Genomic DNA, 18,467 nt, shown 5'->3' with positions numbered 1-18,467 from the left:
CCCCCCCCCCTCCTCTCTTGACCAAGAAATGAGATAAAATAAAACAAGAACAGCAAGGGGGGGTGGGCGATGAAAAAAGGGACGAGATTCCTTCAGTCTCTAGAAAAACTACCAAGTCGGCTTCTTGCTGGGGGTGCAGCAGACAAGTCCGGAAGCTCGTTGGAATGGGGGGGGGTCTCTTCGGGCAGAGGGGAGGAAACTCCAAGTAGCTTTTTTTGCCATCAACAACAACATCAAGAACAACAATAAAAGGTCGCCCCCCCGTCTCCCCGCCGCCTCCTCCGCGTCCCCGCGGCCGGGGAGGTGGGGGATGGGAGCGCGGGTCCCCAAAACACCGCCGCGCTCCTCGCAAGCCGGCCCCGCTCACATTTTTTTTTCCTTTTCTTTTTTTTTTTTTTTCCTCTTTTCTCTTCCAACTCTTTCTCTGTCTTTTCTCTCTTCTTCTTCTTCGTCTAAATCTTCTTCTTCTTTTTTTTTTTTCTCGTCTTCTTCCCTCTCCTGCCCCCCGGCCCTCTTCTCCCAGCCCGCGCGCGCGCCCGTCAGTAGGTGAAGACCAGGTTGGAGATGCTGGACTCGAGCCAGTCTCCCGAGATCATCTCGCTCACCTCGGGCGTGCAGTAGTCCGGGAACTCGAAGTGCGAGCCGGAGCCGGGCTCCAAGTTAAAATCCAGGTCCCGGTCCAGCGCCGACGACGAGCTGAAGCTGCCCAGGGACATGCTCTCAAAGTTTGAGCTGGGGTTCAGGTCGAGCAGGTCGTCTTCGAACTCGTCGTCGGAGGACGAGGAGCCCGACGACGAGGACGAGGACGAGTGGGACGAGGCCGACGAGGACGCGTGCGAGGGCGCGCTGGACGGCGCGGGCGAGGCGGCGCGCAGGCTGGCGTAGCTGCGGTGGTCGGCGGGCGAGCGGCCGGCGGCGGGCGACGAGGCGGCGCTGCTGCGGCCGCTCAGGCTCGGCCCGTCGGGCGAGCAGCCCGCGCCGCCCTCCTCGTACAGGCCCAGGGGGTCGCTGGGGTCGGCGCCCGCGCCCACGCCGCCCGCGGGCGAGGAGGACGCGCCCAGGCCGCCGAACAGGTAGACGCGCTTCACCTTCTTGTCGGCCAGGGGCTTGCCCGGGGCCGCGAGGCCGGCCGAGGAGGCGGAGGCGGCGGTGGAGACCGAGCCCGCCGCCCCCGCCGCCGCCGCCGCCGCCGTCGCCGCGCTGGGAGTCCGCGCCTTGTACAGCGAGTGGTGGTCGGCGGCGGCGCCCAGGGGCAGCAGGGCCTGCTCGGCCGCGAAGGAGGGCGCGGCGCCCGCGGCCGCCGCCTTCCCGCCGCCGCCGCCGCCCGCCAGGATGAGCTTGGCGTGCGGTTTGCTGCCCCCGCCGCCCGCGCCGCCCGCCACTTTGGAGCCGCAGCTCTTTTTCTGCGCGGGTTTGGAGTTGGCGCCGCCGCCGCCGCCCGCGCCGCCGCCGCCGCCCCCCGCGTGGCCGCTCCCGCCCCCGCCGCCGCCGCCCCCGTGGCCGCCCCCGCCACCGACCTTGTCGCCCTTCTCCCCCGGCTTGGAGGAGGCGGCGGCCGAGGCGCCGGAGCTGGCGTTGCCGGACTTCACCTTCTTCCTGGGCCGGTACTTGTAGTCGGGGTAGTCAGCCATGTGCTTGAGGCGCAGCCGCTCCGCCTCCCGGATGAAGGGGATCTTGTCGCTGTCTTTGAGCAGCTTCCAGCGTTTGCCCAGCCGCTTGGAGATCTCGGCGTTGTGCATGTCGGGCGACTGCTCCATGATCTTGCGCCGCTCGATCTGCGACCACACCATGAAGGCGTTCATGGGCCGCTTGATGTGGCCGCTCGGCGTCTTGCACCAGCTCGGGTCGTCGGCCTTGCCGCCCGTGGACGCGGTGGAGCCGGGCGTGGGGGAGGAGGCGATGCCCAGCTCCAGGCCGGCGCCCGAGTCCGAGCTCTCGCCGGCCAGCAGCGCTTCCGTGTTCTCGGCGTTGTTGGTTTGCTGCACCATGGCCCCGGCTCGGCGGGCGCCCACGCGCGCTCACACCCTCGCGGCGGCCGCCGCGGCGCGATCGCCGGGCCCTCCCGGCTGCCCGGGCCAAGCACACGCCGAGCGGGAGGACGCGCGCGGCGGCCGTGCGGGCCGCTCCACTCCGCGCCGGGCCGGTGCTGCGCGCGGGGAGAAAAGTCTCCAAAGGGTGCGGGCAAGGAGCGCTCTGCCTCTTGCAGAGCAGTTATAGTTCCCAGGCTGGAGAGTCTCCTCTCCCTCCCTCTGCCGCTCGCTCTCGCTCGCTCGCTCACCGCGCCGCAGTTTGCTCTCTCTCGGCTCTGAGTCTGGAGACCGTGCTAAAGTGGAGAGGAGTTTCTTGAATGCTGGCTGCTGAAGCTTCCAGTGCAAGTTTCTCGCCGCCTCCCAGGCAAGTCTCTCTCTCTCTCTCTCTCTCTCTCTTTTTTCCTTCCCCTGAAGCAGTTGGTTCCAGTTCACGAGCGCTCTCAGGAGCTCAGGAAAGCGACATCGTCTCTATCACTTAGTCCCTTCCCTACCATGCAAAGCAAAAAAGGCTCTGGCTCCAGGACTCTCTGTGGGCGGAATCGGCACTAAGGAGTTTGTGCAATTATTTTGTTGCAAGGTAGGAAGCCAAAAAGCCTTCGTGCAACAGACTGGCATGAATAAATGTATGTCTCCCCCTCCCTTCTGCAAGAAGGGAGCTGGTAATGGCAGAGTTCCTCTAATGCAGACTCTTCAAGAGCGTGCAAGAACTAGAGACCCCGGAGCGAAACAGGCCTCTTCCCCACACACAGTTTCTCTTGCTGCAGCTTAGAGCAGACCCCAATTCCGCCTCGCGCCTCTTTATCCTTTCACAGTCTAGGCCGCGGCCAATCAGCCGCTGTAACCAACGCTTCCTCGTGCCAAGCCCCTCCCCCGGCCTTCCCATTGGCTTGGAACCCGATGCAATAATAATCTCCGCGTGCAATGAGAAGCTCCAAATCTGACCTCATTCCAATTTACAGAGCAAACTTTTTAAAAGGGCTAGAAGTACAGCTGAGATTTCTGCTGCCTTTTTTTCCTTTTGCTCTGTGTGTGTGTGCGTGTGTGTGTGTGTGTGTGCGCGCGCGTGTGGTGTGTAAAGAGGATGTTAATGCATGAAATTATTAAGGGGAGAGACGGAAATGTATTCTAACCATTATGTTAGATAACAAGGGGCGGGGAAGTTGGGGGGGGGGGGTAAGGGTGAAATACTGTAAATGGAAGCTTTCTGCTTAAAAGCCAAGTGATTATTTTTATTAGTTCTTTTCAGTACTGGAATAAAGAATCAGCCTCGAGTGCAAAATCTGTTCCTCGGATCCTTCATAAAGCCAAGGATGTAAAAGGGGGAAGGAAAGCCACAACAATAAATCAATGGCTATTGAAAACCATTAAGAAAGTGGTACCTAGACACCTGTCATCACAATTATTTTAACAGCTCTAGGTACAGCACAGATGTTGATGTATTGTGTAAATCCCTTCAGAGCAATTTTTGTGCTGTTTGTGGAAGGCAGAGAAGAGGAATTTTTGCAATAATTGCTTGCTCTCTTAACCAAACAGGGGTTAACTATGCTTATTTAATGATTTAAACTCCCCTATAAATCCTGGATAGCCCAAACAGAGGAGCTTTCCGTTGGAACACATTACACAGTGTTGCCTACTTAACTCAAGGGGAGAATTTCCATAGAGTTTCGTAATAGGATGGTAACGTGGAGTAAAGGGTTGGGGTCGTTTTTACTTTCTAAATATTTGTTTTCCCCATTTTCAAAATTAAAGAGTGCTGCGCTCTCTTTCTCCCCGCCCCCAGCCCTTCTTACTCCTTTCCTTTCTGTATATTTTCTCCTATATATTCCTCCTATGCTACTTGAATCAAACTGAGCTAAAAGGCTAAGGCGAAGGGAAAGACGGCTGTGGTGTGACTGGTAGCAGGAGACACCGGCGCCCCTGGATTCATGTTAGACCTAGATGCTAGTCCTTCTTACTGGGTTTGTACTCTGCAGAGATGCTGGAGTCTCAGTTCTCCTCATCTGTGATATGGGAACACTGAGAGGTACCTTATGGAGGGTGGTTGTGAGGGTTCAGTGAGTTTGATGTGTTTTAAGCCCTCCATGAATGCTATTATCTTTCTCTTGGTAATTCAGATGCCAGAGACACTCCTTCTAGTAGAATCAGCATATTGTTATTCATGAACCCCAAGTTGAGGATGGTCACTGATTTTTTTTTTTTTTTTTTAAGTAAGCTCCACACCCAACATGGGGGCTTGAACTCAGGTACTTGAGATCAAGAGTAGTATGCTCTACCGACCGAGCCATTTAAGAAGTAATCGCAGATCATGTTATATGCACCATACAAGGACAACAGTGGCAAGCCTGTGGTCTTCAAGATTTTAGACAAAAGGAACTTTGGGGAAGAGTATTGTGGAGAATTTGCCAGGTAATCAGAATACATGTTTATTTGGCCACAAAAATTGTCTCTATTCCACGGTGTGAAAATTAGAGTTCTAGTAAAAATTGGTCTTTATTAATGCCATAATAGTCAACTGTTTTTCTACAGGCCAGAGATAGGTGGTTAGGTAAGGGCCAACCCGACATAATTAAGTGAGCTTTTGATTCAGATCAGACTAGTGCTAGGCAGCAGGTTTCTATTTATCTTGTCAAACTTTTAAAGTATGTAGGCTGGCCAGAGGCCCAGGTTGTCAGATTTAGAATTTTACTGAAAAGAACACCCTTTGGAGACATCTGGGACTGGATCCGTAAGGATCAACCACAAGCAAGAATGTTTCTGCGAGTTAAGGCAAATAATTTTTGACCAATAACTACCCAACTTATATACTTTTCCTTTAGAGTGGGGGAACAAATCTTAAACAAACAAGCAGAAGCCCACAGGTACCTTTCTTTTGCATATAACAAAGTTGGGTGTGTCCTCATGCATTTTATTTTCTTGGGTGTGCACACCAGGACCCCAGAACAGTCTTAAACTCTAAAGTAGAAGTTACTCTAAAAGGTCTGTTCTTTATAAAGTCAGTATCTTCACTAGGATAATAAAAGAATAAATATGTATTAATAAAATAAATATTGATTTTGGAATTTGTACCAACTCATGATTTGAGTGTGTAGCTAGTTTGTGATGTCAGTCAAGGTGACCATCGATGTAACTGATTACATTTTTAGAACCAGCCTTGCTTCTTCCATCACTGAAAATGATGGGGGAAAGTGAGGTTTAATCAAAGAAGTCCTAGTAATTTTGTTTATGCTTAAAACATACAAATTATTTATTTATTTATTTTAAGATTTTTATTTTCAAGTAATCTTTACACACAGTGTGGGGCTCGAACTCACAACACCAAGGTCAAGAGAATTTTGCAGGCTCTACTGACTGAGCTAGCCAGGAGCCCTGCACACAGTTTTTCTTTTTTCTTTCATTCTTTTTTTTTTTTTAAGTAGATATGAAAAAAATAGCCACTGGCCTATTTCTATTGTGAAATGTATTTTCTGTATTTTAACAAATCCAGTAGATTTTAAGACACACCATTGTTACATGCAGCTAAGGAAGGAAAACTGCCAGTGAGACATTGAGATGCCCCTGGTTGTAAGACCTTCCCTTATGCCAGAGATGTTGAACATGAAAAGGACAGGTGCTTAGAACTGAAGAAATATGGTATTAGTAATTTTCCCCAGCTTTATGATTATAGTATGTATGAATGCTTGGGCTCTTAAAGCAGGTTTGTTCTTCTATGTGAGTATTTCTTCTCAAATGTAAGAAAACATCTAACAAATGGCTTTTATTAAAGTCCATCTTTCTCAGCAACCATACGCATGCTGGAATGTATCTGGCCTCTGAATACCAAGTAATGAGAAAAGATTTCTCTGTTCTCATTACCTAACTTCATACGCTTTGTAAGCATTTCTTTGTTACTGACATTTTTTTCCCCAAATACCAGATATTTGGTGGCCCCTACTAAATCAGTACTCACTGTTCCCTCTGCTGGCTTTGCAGTACATGAAGTAATTCTTAATGTTACTCTTTAAGCCATATTAACAGCAAACCAAGATAATTTTGCAAAAAAAAAAAAAAAAAAAAAACCAACCAAAAATCCTGTTTTAGAGTAATAAACCAATTGTCTTTATTGGCCCTGATGTTAGACATTTCAAATTTTGAATGAAGGTAAATTATCTTATTTTCCACTAAATAATGGAATTGTTTGGGATGTAATATCTCTTAATTCATTTCTTCTGCTCTCACACACCTGTACGACATGAACTTTCACATCCATAAAATGGTATGGGGTATAGATGGAAATAGGCTTCTATCGCACTGCTTAATATATTCCTATAGCATTGGGCGGGGGGACTGAAGGGAAATTAGTTTAACAAATCTCCTGGATTTGCACTGATTTGCAAGATTTTGCCTTGGCTTGGCTATAGAAACCATGATTGTGGGAGCTGGTCTAACCTGACAAGTATTCAGTTCAAATGAAATGGAGGGGGTAGGGAGCCTCTCCCCTCCCCCGTCTTTGTTACTTTAGCAGGCTGGGAAGCAGCCCTGGGAAATTCGATGTCATTGGACTTTGTCAACTGAAAGGCCCAGGGTTTTCAGTTCCACACTTGAGGGAAAAGAACCCTCCAACGGAGGCTGATTTACTTCTCAATCAAGTAGGCAAATACAACTTCCACTTCAACCTTTTTGGGCTCATGAAATTTTATTAGAACTGGACTTCCCTTTCAGGGTTTGTGTTGAAAAATAACATATGGAAGTGACTCTTATTTACAAAATACCAAAATAAGGAGGCTGGGGCAAAATGACATCCACGATTTATTTTCGCTCTTCGAATACGCTCAGAGGCAAAGAATGGCTAATGATTTTTACCACTTGGTCTCCCCTCCTAACCACTGAGTAGCGCCTGGTAGCATTAAGCAAGCATTTTATGGCAATGCCAACCTCCCTTGTCCTTTCCGTCCCATTTGCTCACGAGCACAAGCAGAACACGAATTTCTGCCTGGGTCACGTAGATCTGAAGCCTGAATTCGAGCTTTTCTGCTCCGTTTCGCCAGGCCCCGGCAAGGCACACCCACCCGGAGTCTGGGTCGGCTCCGCGCCCGGCGGGCTCCCAGTCTGGGGAGAAGCAGCCGCCAGGTGGCAGCGCTGAGCCTCCCTGCGCCCGCGGAGCCCGAGAACGTGGGGATGGGCAGACTTTCTTCGCCCCCTCCTCCTCCTCCCGAACCCCACCGTCCTCCCCTGCTCTGCCTTCCTCAGGTAGCATTTAAACGATCAGCGGTTAACAGGGTGTGTCGGCGAATTCAGAGGATTTCTCCCATAAATCCACACTTAAGGCGACCCCCCGCCGCCTCCTGTTCCCTCGGCAGACCCTCGCAGAGACCGGGGAGCCCAAGGCCGGCCTCCCGTTTGGACGCGGTAACCGAAGCCGGAGCTTATCGGTTCCCACGTCCGTGTCGTGTTGCCGCAGCAGGCGCGCGCGAGTCGGAACGCGGTTTCCCGGCCGGCCGCGCTCCGCTTGGGACGGCGGCTTTGGAGAAACGGCGCGCACGACTTAAGGACGAGCAGAGGCCACCCCCTCCTCCTTAAAAAATGGGTTCCCTCGGCCGGGGGCGCGGCGCTCGGTGGCGCTGGCGCTGCCCCTGCGCGGGGCTCGGCGGGGACGCGGCGACGATGCCCGGTGCTCGGCCTCCTTCCGCCGCCGCGGCCGCGCCTCGCCGTTCGGTAACAGTCGCAGGGCGGAAATACATTGGAATCGACTCGGGCGGTGCGTTTGGACGGGAGTCTTTCCTACTGTAAACACGTTTCAGGCGATCCTGTCAGCAGCGTTTTAACGCCCGTCTTCCGCCGAGGTTTTACCAGCGGGGAAGGAGCTGGAGACGCGCGCGCGCGCGCGCGGCCCCCCGGGAAGACGTGCCCCTCCGGCGCGCGCGCGCGCGCTCCCGGCTCTGCTTTGAAGTCGCGACCCGCGGGGGCTGCGGGGACCAGGGCTGGGGGTTGGGTGGCCTGCGCGCCCCTCCTCCGACCCCGAGCCCGCCCGGCCCTCGGCGGCGGTGCCCGGTCCCGCCCCTGCCCGGAACCGAGAGCCCCTGCGCTTCGTCCCCGGGCGTGCGCGCGACCTGCGCTCCGCACGCCTGCGCGCTCTCGGCTAGCCGGCCGCGCGCGGACACCCGCTGCCATCCCCGCCCCCGGTGCCCGCAGGCCCCCGCCGCCTGGCCTTTCCGGGCGCCCGTGCGGGGCGTGCGCGCGCGGCGGGCGAGGCGACGAGAACGCTGGATTCCGGGGGCGGAGGCTGACAATCGGTTGCACCCGAACCCTCAAGGATCCCCTCCCTAGGGACTGCAGAGGGGGCAGGAGGGCCGGTGCCTCTGTCGCCCCTCGCCAGTCGCGGGGAGGGGTTAAGGGGGTGAGAAAGTCGCACCTTGCCAAGGGGTGCACCCGGCGTCCCCAGTGATTCAGCCCCAGGTTTCGGGGCCGAGAGGAGGGAGTTCCGGCCGGCAGATGGCTGGTGGAGGCTGCGCCCCAGGCGCGGTCACTTAGAAGAACTAGGGGTTCGGCTCGCTTTGTCCCCTTTGGGTTCGTGGGTCTCTGACTTCGCGTAGTAGCCAGGCCTGAAAGCAAGAGTCCAGGATGGGGGGTTACCTACTTGCCCCCCTCCCCTGGCGCCCCGACACTATCCCAGCGACCCTAGCACGCGGTGTGGATGCGGGTACACCCACAGCCTCCCCACCCCCAACAGCCAGGTCGGAGCAGCTACAGCGGGAGCCCGGCGGGGAAAGCGGCTGATTCCACTTACGGAAAAACGCTTTTAAGCAAGAGCAACCCTGAGCCCGTGTTAGCGAACCAGCTGACCCGCAGTTGGAGGGCGGGCGCGGGCGGGCGCGTCTGGCGCGGAGGGGAAAGCCGCTGCGGAGTGGGCAGAGGCCAGCGAAGCCAGGGTCAGGTAAGAGAAAGAGAGGACGAGAGGAGGGGGAGAAAGAAAGGCGCTCGAAGGCGAAGAGGGGAGGTGGGAAGGCTCGGAGACAGCTCGGGCGGCCAAGTGACGCGGGTCGAGAGGAGAGGCGGGCGCGTGGCGGGCAGCGGGGGCAGGACGCACGGGCTCCGCCAGGCACCGGGTCTCCTTGCGCCCATCCCTCCCCTCCCGGGATCCCGTCGAGGCCTAACAGCACGTGTGGTGCAAACAGGGATGGGGGAAGCTCTAGGGAGGGGAGGGGAGAAGAGGAGAGGAGAGGGGTGGGGTGAGGGTGGGGCCGGGACCGAAGCGCTCCGTGCCCAGTACGGCGCGGTCCGTGCTGCACACCTGGCACCCGGGAGTCGCCATCTGCTCCGAGCTCTCCGCCTCTCGGTAGGGGTGTGGGCTTGTTGGGAGATAAGGACCCTGCCTCGTGAAGGGATGGCTTCCCGTCAACCGCCGCAATGAACTCCGTCCATCAACGTTTATGGTGCTCCTACTGTGTGCCGAGCGCAGCCTGGGTCCCCTCCAGCTGCTGGGCTCGGGGACGGCACCATCTGTTGGGTTACACCCGCGAGCTGGAAAGGAATCCCGTGTGGTGTTGTATAATAAGTTCACAGTTCGAACAATAATGTAGTAAATTCACCGCGCCAAGGCGGGCGGTTGAGACCGTTTGTGGGTCTTGGAGAAGAGGTGGGGCTGGCAAAGTAAGGTTTTGTGATTTTTTGCACTGTTTCCTGAAGCACGAGACCCCTTCCCCCCACACTCTCCGCCCCACCCCAACCATGTTTTGTCCCACAGTCTCACACAAATAAAAATTACGAGTAACTGTTGAACAAATAGTTCAGTGACAGTCTGGCTAGCAGAGTCTGCAAAAAACTGACGGCTAGTCCTTCAGCACTCACACTGCAGTCAGTTTCACAAGTTTCGGACCCCAACACTGCTCGTCTACCAACTATTCAATGATGTAACTTTGATACCCCGAAAGAAAACTGATGGGTAATAAAATCTACTTGCACCTGATATGTTTATAGAAATCAACAAAATGGTCAAACTACACTATAAAGGAAAAATACAAGGTGCATAATTTATAATAAAACAATATACATTTCAAAGGTGCATCCGTAGACTGTTTCCCTAGAACACCCAAAATGTGTAGCATTTATAAACTTCTCCCTAGGGAGTACTACTGCCCAGGTGTAAATTATGGACTGTGTTTATCAGGCAAGTACTAAATATTGGGAATACTATTGATATCCCAAATTCTTAAATTTATAGTGGATTGTGGATTGTTTATGACAAATCAACTTTCTGGTATTCCTGCCTTCCTGTGGACTTTCTCCCCTAACTCCTAGCCTCCCCCACCCAACCCTTGACGCTGGATTTGGTCCTATGACTTGTTTGGGCCAATGGGACATTAGCAAGCAAGACCCATGCAGGGCCTTGGGAATTTTCAGTGCCTCCATATTGGGATTTGTTCTCTTGACTCTGTGAGACCTTCTTGCTGTGAAGAATCTAGTCTAGCTTACTGGAGGATAAAAGGCCCTATGGAGAAAACTGAAATGCCTTGCCAATGCAGACGTTCCAGACATGTGACCCAAGCTGTCTTGGACTTCATTGAGCTGGTCAGATGACTGCAGACACATGAGGGATCCCAGATGAATGCCGCAGAAGAATCCCTCAGCTTGACAAACCCACAGAATGATGAGAACACTAAATCGTTGTCTCAAATCACTGTTTTGGGTGGCTTGTTATGCAGTTATTAATAGAGGACAAGGTGGTTTTAACTTCAGTGCCCTGTGATAGATGCCAAGATACGAATCCACCCAAGAAGGTTGTCACTTCTCTCTCTCTCTCTCTTTTTTTTTTTTTTGCAAAGATATGATAGTGTTTATAATTTTTTTTAATGGAGGTGTGATTGACATACACCATATTAGTTTCAGGTGTACAGCCTAGTGATTTATTACTTGTGTATGTTGCAAAATGCTCACCAGAGAAAGTCTAGTTAACATCTGTTGCCATCCCTATTTTTACCTTGTGTTGGAAACTTAAGATTTACTCTTTTTAGGGCGCCTGAATGGCTCAGTCAAGTTAAGCTTCTGACTCCTGGTTTCAGCTTAGGTCAGGATCTCAGGGTCCTGAGATGGAGCTCTGCCTCCTGGGGCTCCATGCTCAGTGGGGAGTCTGCTTCTCTCTCCTTCCCGCTGCCTCTCCCTTCCCACACTGTTCACACTCACGCACGCTCTCTCTCAAATCTTACAATTAAAAAAGAAATGCTCTTAAAAAAAAAACTTATTTGAGAGAGTGTGAGCATGAGCAGGGGTGAGAGCAGAGGGAAAGAAACATGCAGACTCCCTGCTGAGCACGGATTCCAACTCAGGGGTCAATCTCAGGACTAGGAAACTTAACCTTAACTGACTGAGCCACCAAGGTGTTCCCCCCCCTCCCCCCGATCCATTTACCCCTTTTAATGTCAAACATGCAGTACAATATTATTAACAATAGTCACTATGCTGTACATTATATCCCCAGGACTTATTTACTTTATAACTACCAAGTCTGTAGCTTTTGACCCCCTTCCCGCAACGGCCCTCCAAACCTCAGACTATGTTTCTGTTCTGTGTATCTATGAGGGTTATTGGGCGCCTGGGTGGCTCAGTGGGTTAAGCCACTGCCTTCAGCTCAGGTCATGATCTCAGGGTCCTGGGATCGAGTCCCGCATCAGGCTCTCTGCTCGGCAGTGAGCCTGCTTCCTCCTCTCTCTCTCTCTCTGCCTGCCTGCCTCTCTGCCTACTTGTGATCTCTCTGTGTCAAATAAATAAATAAAATCTTAAAAAAAAAAAAAAATTCTTAAAAAAAAAAAAAAGAATTTATTTATTTATAGGCAGAGAGAGAGGAGGAAGCAGGCTCCCAGCCAAGCAGAGAGCCCGATGCGGGGCTCCATCCCAGGACCCTGGGATCATGACCTGAGCCGAAGGCAGAGGCTTTAACCCACTGAGCCACCCAGGCGCTCCCCCACCCCTTTATTTTAAGATTCCACAGATAAGTAAGATCGTACAGTATTTGTTTTTCTCTTGTTGCACTTAGCGTAATGCCATCAAGTTCCACCCATGTTGTTACAAATGGCAAGATTTCCTTCTTTTTTTTATGTGTGTGTAGCTTTGGTTATGTGGACACACCCACCGCCTCTTGTTTATTCCTTCATTGGCGACACTCATCTCAACTACTGTCACTAATGCTGCAGTGAGGTGTGTATGTGGCGGTGCAGATATCTTTTCAAGTCCTTGTTTTCATTGTCCTCTGATAAATACCCAAAAGCGGGATTGCTGGAATATACGGCGGCTCTATTTTTAATTTTTTGAGGAACCTCCCTACTGTTTTTCAATAGAGACTGAACCAATTTATATTCCCACCAGCAGTACACAAGAGTTTCCTTTCCTCCGTGTCTTCTCCATCACTTATTGTATTTTTGATAATCTAACAGGTGTGAAGTGGTAGTTTATTGTGGTTTTGACTCGTATTTCCCTGATAATCAGCAACACTGAACATCTTCATGTACCTGCTGATCATCTGTATGTCTTTTTTGAAAAAAAAAAAAAGTATTCAGATCTTATGCCCATTTTAAAGTTTATATATATAAATTTTTTTTAAGTGTTCTCTACACCCAGTATGGGTCTTGAACTCACAAACCTCAAGATCAAGAGTCTCATGCTCTTTTGAATGAACCAGCGAGGTGTCCCAATCTTATGCCCATTTTTAAAATCAGGGTTTTTTGTTTTGTTTTGTTTTTCCAATGAAGTGGTCTGAGTTCTTTATCTGTTTTGCATAGTAGCTCCTTACCAGAGAGATGATTTGCAAATCTCTTCTCCCACGCAGTAGGTTGCTGCTTCATTTTGTCGATGATATCCTTTGCTGCACAGAAGCTTTTGAGTTTGATGTCATCCTACCTAGTTTGTTTGCTTTTGTTGCCTTTTGGGAACAGGTCAGAACCAAATCATTGGCAAGATTGATGTCAAGGAGCTTACCGCCTCTGTGTTCTTCTGGAAGTTTTATGGTTTTCCTTTTTTAGTGACTCCGGGTCTTCATTAGGAGTTTAATCCATACACTCATCACTGCGCCTGGGGGATAATGGGTTTTAGCTAGAAGTCAGTAACTCCAGACCTCTTACCTACTCTAGACGCAAGTCCTGCTCCTTTGTCTTTCCCCACATATTCCTGAAATCCTTTCTCCCCTCAGGGGACTTGCTGCTCACCAGCTCTGTTCTTACTCATCTCTGTCCTTCCTGCTGTCCTTGGTCTTCCCTGGCTAGCTCTCCTGTTTACACCTTTTTCTTTCTTTCTTCCTGGTCTCATTTATCTTCATTTTCTACTGTTGCTTCAACATTTATTTACTTTTGGTCAGTAAACCAGCCAACCGTACGAGGCCTTCAGTCGGTTTCTTCTTTAGCTTACCTTGGCTTTTCGCTGTTGCTTCTGCATGTAAATTTTGTTGGGGGTGGGATAAGCATCAGATCTGTAGACCCTGGACAAGTGTGGTGTTCACATACAGGGTGTAATTCTAATGCCATGGGATGGCGTATTAGGGTTCTCCAGAGGAGCAGGACCCGTGGAAGATCTGTATCTCCATCTATATATCTGTCTATCGGTTCCATTAGAGGGGCTGCGAAATCACAGGGTTTGCAGTCATTTCCTTGGAGACCCAGAAGAGCTGATCATGTTCTTTCGGTTCAAAGACCAGGAGGCTCAAGACTCAGGAAGAGCTGATATTTCCATTGGAGTCTAAGGCAGGGGTGAAAACTGATGTCCTAGCTTATGGGCCGTCAGGCAGGAGACATAATCACTGAGCTGGGGGAGAATCTGCCTTTTTGTTCTATTCATGCTTTCAACTGTCTGGACCAGGGAAGGGTATCTGCTTCACTCAGTTTATCAGTTTAAGTATGAAACACATCCCAAAACACCCTCACATGAATACCCAGAATTGTTTGATCAAATATCTGCACATCTTGGGGCCCAGTCAGGCTGACCTGTAAAATTAACCGTCACAGACCGTTAGCAACAGTCCTGTCCTAGGGAGTTGACTTGACCCAAGCATGACCTTTATGTATAGGTTGAATAAGTAGCTGGAGTCCCTGAGAAAAGGTTCTTTGATGGAAAATGGAGATTTTTGGTCTTCCTTCCTGAAATCTTACCCTTCTAACCAATGAACGATAGCAATGCTTTCATAAGTAGGATTCGTCCCTTTACATCATAATATCTATTTTTCTAATTAGAATGTAGATTATCCAGGATGAACTGTGGTGAGGCGCTATTAGGCAATACTAACTTGTAGGGCAGTTCTTGAAGTTAGCTTTTCTGGTAGGTTCAGGTGGGGTTTAACATGGGTGGGAGGGATTGGGGAGAGGGAAAGAGAAGATGACTTAGAGAAGGGGAGGTTCAAATGTAGCACTGTTAGCACTCTCATGATAGATGAGAAAAGGAAGATTTAAGGTTAATATTTGCTGCCCTCTTTAAACACATAGCTTTAATTTCTTGAGACTGGAAAGTCCCTTATGTTAACAGGCAAGATTGTATCACTAAAATTACTTTAAGGTATGATATAGCATAGCTCAGAGTAGATCTAGTTTTCCTTTTCATGTTTATGCCTCAAGGGTAAAATGGGGGGGAAAAAAAGAGCCTCTCCATATCATGTAATTAAAGGATATTCTTCACTTTACACGTTATTTATTATAATAACCATTGCTTATCATACCTAGTAGTTAAAACATATTTTATAGATTATTAAAATTTCAGGGATTTAAAAAATTTAAAAAACTCTAATCAGAGAAGATGCTGTGTCTGTTTAGTTTAGGTATTCCTTCCTATATTTACCTTAATGGGGTGAACTATGCTGAGATGTAGGTATGTCCGGAGAACTCAATGACTCCACACGTGAAATTATTTCTTACTAATGCAAAATCCATTGTGGACCTAGATACTCTCCAAAGAGGGGCCCCTGTCTCAGCAGTGGCTTACAGAACCAGGCTGAGTGGCTCCATATCCAACTATGTGATGCCCATGGTTGCTGGAATGGATGAGCGGAGACAGCTCCCTCTTACTCCTAAATGCCTCTTCCTGGAAGTGGCACGTACGGTCTGTGCTTACAGCCCATGGGACTTCATAGGCGCACGGCCCAGCCGGAAAGCTTGAAATAAGACTCTCTGTGCCCCAAAATAGAGGAAAAATGGATATGGATGAACATTAGAAATCTGTGTTACATTACTTGTAGAACCGATACACCTCCTCTAAATTTCCTGTAAATGAATTTATTTTAAGTAAATTCTATTTTCCTTTTCAGCTGCATGTGAAAACCAAAGAGATGTTATTCCAGGAAAAGTTTTTACCTGGACTAATATTGTAGGGTATTTTCCTCTGTTTTTAAACAAAAAATAAAAAACCCACATTGAGGGGCACCTGGGTGGATCAGTCCATTAGGTGACTCTTGGTTTCAGCTCAGGTCACGGTCTCAGGGTTGTGAGATCGGGTCCTGTGTTGGGCTCTGTGCTGAGCATGGAGCCTGCTTAGGATTCTCTCTCTCTTTCTCCCTCTCCCACTCCAGCCACTTGCACTCTCACTCTTTCCCAATGTAAAAAATAAAGAAATAAACGACATTAAGATTAAAAACATCATTAGAGACAAGAACATTTATGCTCCTGAGTATGATATGATAGCCGAAAGCTATCACAGCTAGAAATGAGGAGATTGCAGAAATCCTATGTTTAAAGATCTTGGGGAGCTACAGAAGCATTTGAGATGTGAAGAAATAGATTTTAGAGAGAGAAGTGGCTGAGACTGCTGGCCACTTTCTTGCCTGGGAACATTTGCTGAGTCTGGACAAAGACTGTCATAGGAAAGTAATGGGAAAAACCAGAACTTTTTTTATACCCGTGATGGATGGCATGGACAAATTAGAATTTACATGACCCTCAAACAGCATTTTCTTTCATGGGGTATGTGCTGAGTGCTGGAGAATGTAAGGGACTGAGTCACAAAGACGGAGCGACTGCAGACCAAGTCCTGCTAGAGGAAGGGGCATGCAGAAAGATGTTGATCTAACTCTGCCTATCTGTCTGTCTGTCTATCTGTCATCTTCCTTTTAAAATATTTGCCAGATATTGAACTTGAATGATGTGAGAAGCTAAAGAGCAAAGCACAGATCTCCGACGGCCAGAACGGGAGGCATGTGGCAGACAGAGACAGAGACCTCCTAGGGTCCCAATCAAAACTGTAGGAAGGCCATGCTCAAGAAATGGGTTGGGTAAGAAAAACAGTATAAAATTCCCTAAAGTCTCTTGGTACTTAGGAGACAGAGTTCCTCTGAAGGTTAGTGTCAGGAACAAACACAAGAAGGCCTGGTCCTCAAGACCTTGGAAGTCACAGATGGATTGAGTCTAACTAAATGTGTGAGCCGGTCTCAGACTAGCACCATTTTTAGTTGGGTTGAGATGATCTTCTCCTCACCTTGTCTGCTTAAGAGACAAAACCACAAACCTTTTCTGAGGGAGAAACAGCAGCACTTTCCATCTCTATAGCTTTTTTATATACAGTGCTGATACTATAATAGCAAACCATGAGATGTGCAAAGAAAGAATATAATTGATCAAGAGGAAAACTAGACAATAGAGGCCGATCACCCAGATTTAGAGTTAGCAGACATGGACTTTATTATAAATATTTTTTAAAGAAGAGAATATAGAAAAAGCAGATGAAAAGATAAAATATTTAAATGGAGAATTGGAATCTTTGAAAAAGAAACAATTGAGAATTCTAGAAATATTAAATACCCTCTCTTAAGAACCCATTAAAAATGTTTTACATAGGACTGGAAAAAGGAAAAGACGGCATTAGTGAGTCCAAAGACAGGTCAACAGGAAATACACAAATGTAAGTGCAGGAAAAAATACATGGAAAGGATAAGACAGAGTCCATGAGCTAATGATAGATAGAGACAAATGGTTTAGTATTGTGTTATTTAAGACATACAAGGGCGTGCTTGGGTGCCTCAGTTGGTTAAGCGTCTGCCTTCAGCTCAGGTCATGATTCCAGGGTGCTGAGATCATGACCCGCCTTGGGCTCCTTGCTCAGTGGGGAGCCTCCTTCTCCCTCTCTCTTTGCCTGCTCCTTCCCATGCTTGTGTGTGCACGTGCTCACTCTCTCTCTCTCTCTTTGTCAAATAAATAGATAAAATATTTTAAATAATCATATAAAAAGAGTGGTAAGAATGGGTCTGAAGTGATATTTGAAAAGATGATGACTAATAATTTTACAAAATTGATGATATATATGTCCAAGAATCCTAGTGAACCTCAAGCAGCTTAAAAGCAAAACTACTCAAAAGCACATCTTTGCAAACCCAGAAAAAGTCTCAAAAGTCTCAAAAGGGCAAAAAAAGACATAGTAAAAGAAGAAAGAATAGATTCATGACTAACTTTTTAACAGAAACCGTGGAAGTCAAGAGAACATAATTGTATCTTTAAGGTTCTGAAAGACAAAAAAAAACTACCTAGAATTCTAACAAATGAAAATATCCTTCAGGATAAATGGAACAGCATAGAGACCCCAGAAATAAACCCACGATTCTATGGTTAATTTATGACAAAAAGGAGGAAGAGCCTACAATGGGAAGGGACAATTTCTTCAATAAATGGTGTTGGAAAAGCTAGAAAGCCACATGCAAACTAATAAAACTAGACTACTATTTTACACCACACACAAAAATTAACTCAAAATTGATTAAAGACTTGAATATGAAACCTTAAACCACAGAACTCCTAGAAGAACATGTGGGCTGTCCGCTCCTTAACGTCAGTCTTGGCGATGATTTCTGAATCTGACACCGAAAGCAAAGGCAACAGAAGCAAACATAAATGAGTAGAACTACATTAAACCCAAAAGCTTCTGCACAACAAAGGCAATCCTAAATTTTTAAAATGAAAAGGCATCCTATGGAATGGGAGAAAATGTTTGCAAATCATATATCTGATAAGGGGGTAAAATCCTAAATATATAAAGAACTCATGCAACTCAAGAACAAACAATAAAACAAAACAATCTGATTAAAAAATGGGCAGAGGATCTGAGTAGACATTTTTTACAAAGAAGACCTACAGATGGACAACAGCACATTTTTCGTGCCTAACATCACTCATTGTCAGGGAAATGCAAATCAAAGCCACAGTGAGAAATCACCTCCCAACTGTTAGAATGACTATTAACAAAAAGAGGAAATAACCAGTGTTGGTAAGGATGTGGAGAAAAGGAAACCCTTGTGCCTTGTCTGTGGAAATGTCAGTTGGTTCAAACAATGTAGGAAACAGTATGGAGGTTCCTCAAAAAATGAAAAAGAGAGCTACCATATGTTCCAGCATATGGGTATTTATCTGAAGAAAAATGAAAATGCTAATTAGAAAAAATATATATATGCTCCTCTATGTTCATTGCAACATTATTGACATTACCCAAGCTATGGACATAGCCTAAGTG

The 18,467-nt window shown here is 48.4% G+C and overlaps 1 protein-coding gene across 1 annotated transcript; it reads right to left on the bottom strand.

The window, feature by feature from the left end:
• Positions 1-2,074, bottom strand: SOX4 (SRY-box transcription factor 4). Its single transcript, XM_059399533.1, has one exon. It carries the CDS (start codon positions 1,986-1,988, stop codon positions 540-542), a length of 1,449 nt encoding a protein of 482 aa, XP_059255516.1. The 5' UTR covers positions 1,989-2,074; the 3' UTR covers positions 1-539.
• Positions 2,075-18,467: the final 16,393 nt, after the last annotated feature.

This window comes from Mustela nigripes, chromosome 5 (assembly GCF_022355385.1).
Source record: "Mustela nigripes isolate SB6536 chromosome 5, MUSNIG.SB6536, whole genome shotgun sequence".
Classification (NCBI taxonomy): Eukaryota; Metazoa; Chordata; class Mammalia; order Carnivora; family Mustelidae; genus Mustela; species Mustela nigripes.
This window is presented reverse-complemented; position numbering and strand designations above follow the sequence as displayed.

Coding starts and splice junctions, on each gene's coding strand:
- SOX4 (XM_059399533.1), bottom strand. CDS start 1,988: ATGGTGCAGCAAACCAACAACGCCGAGAACACGGAAGCGCTGCTGGCC.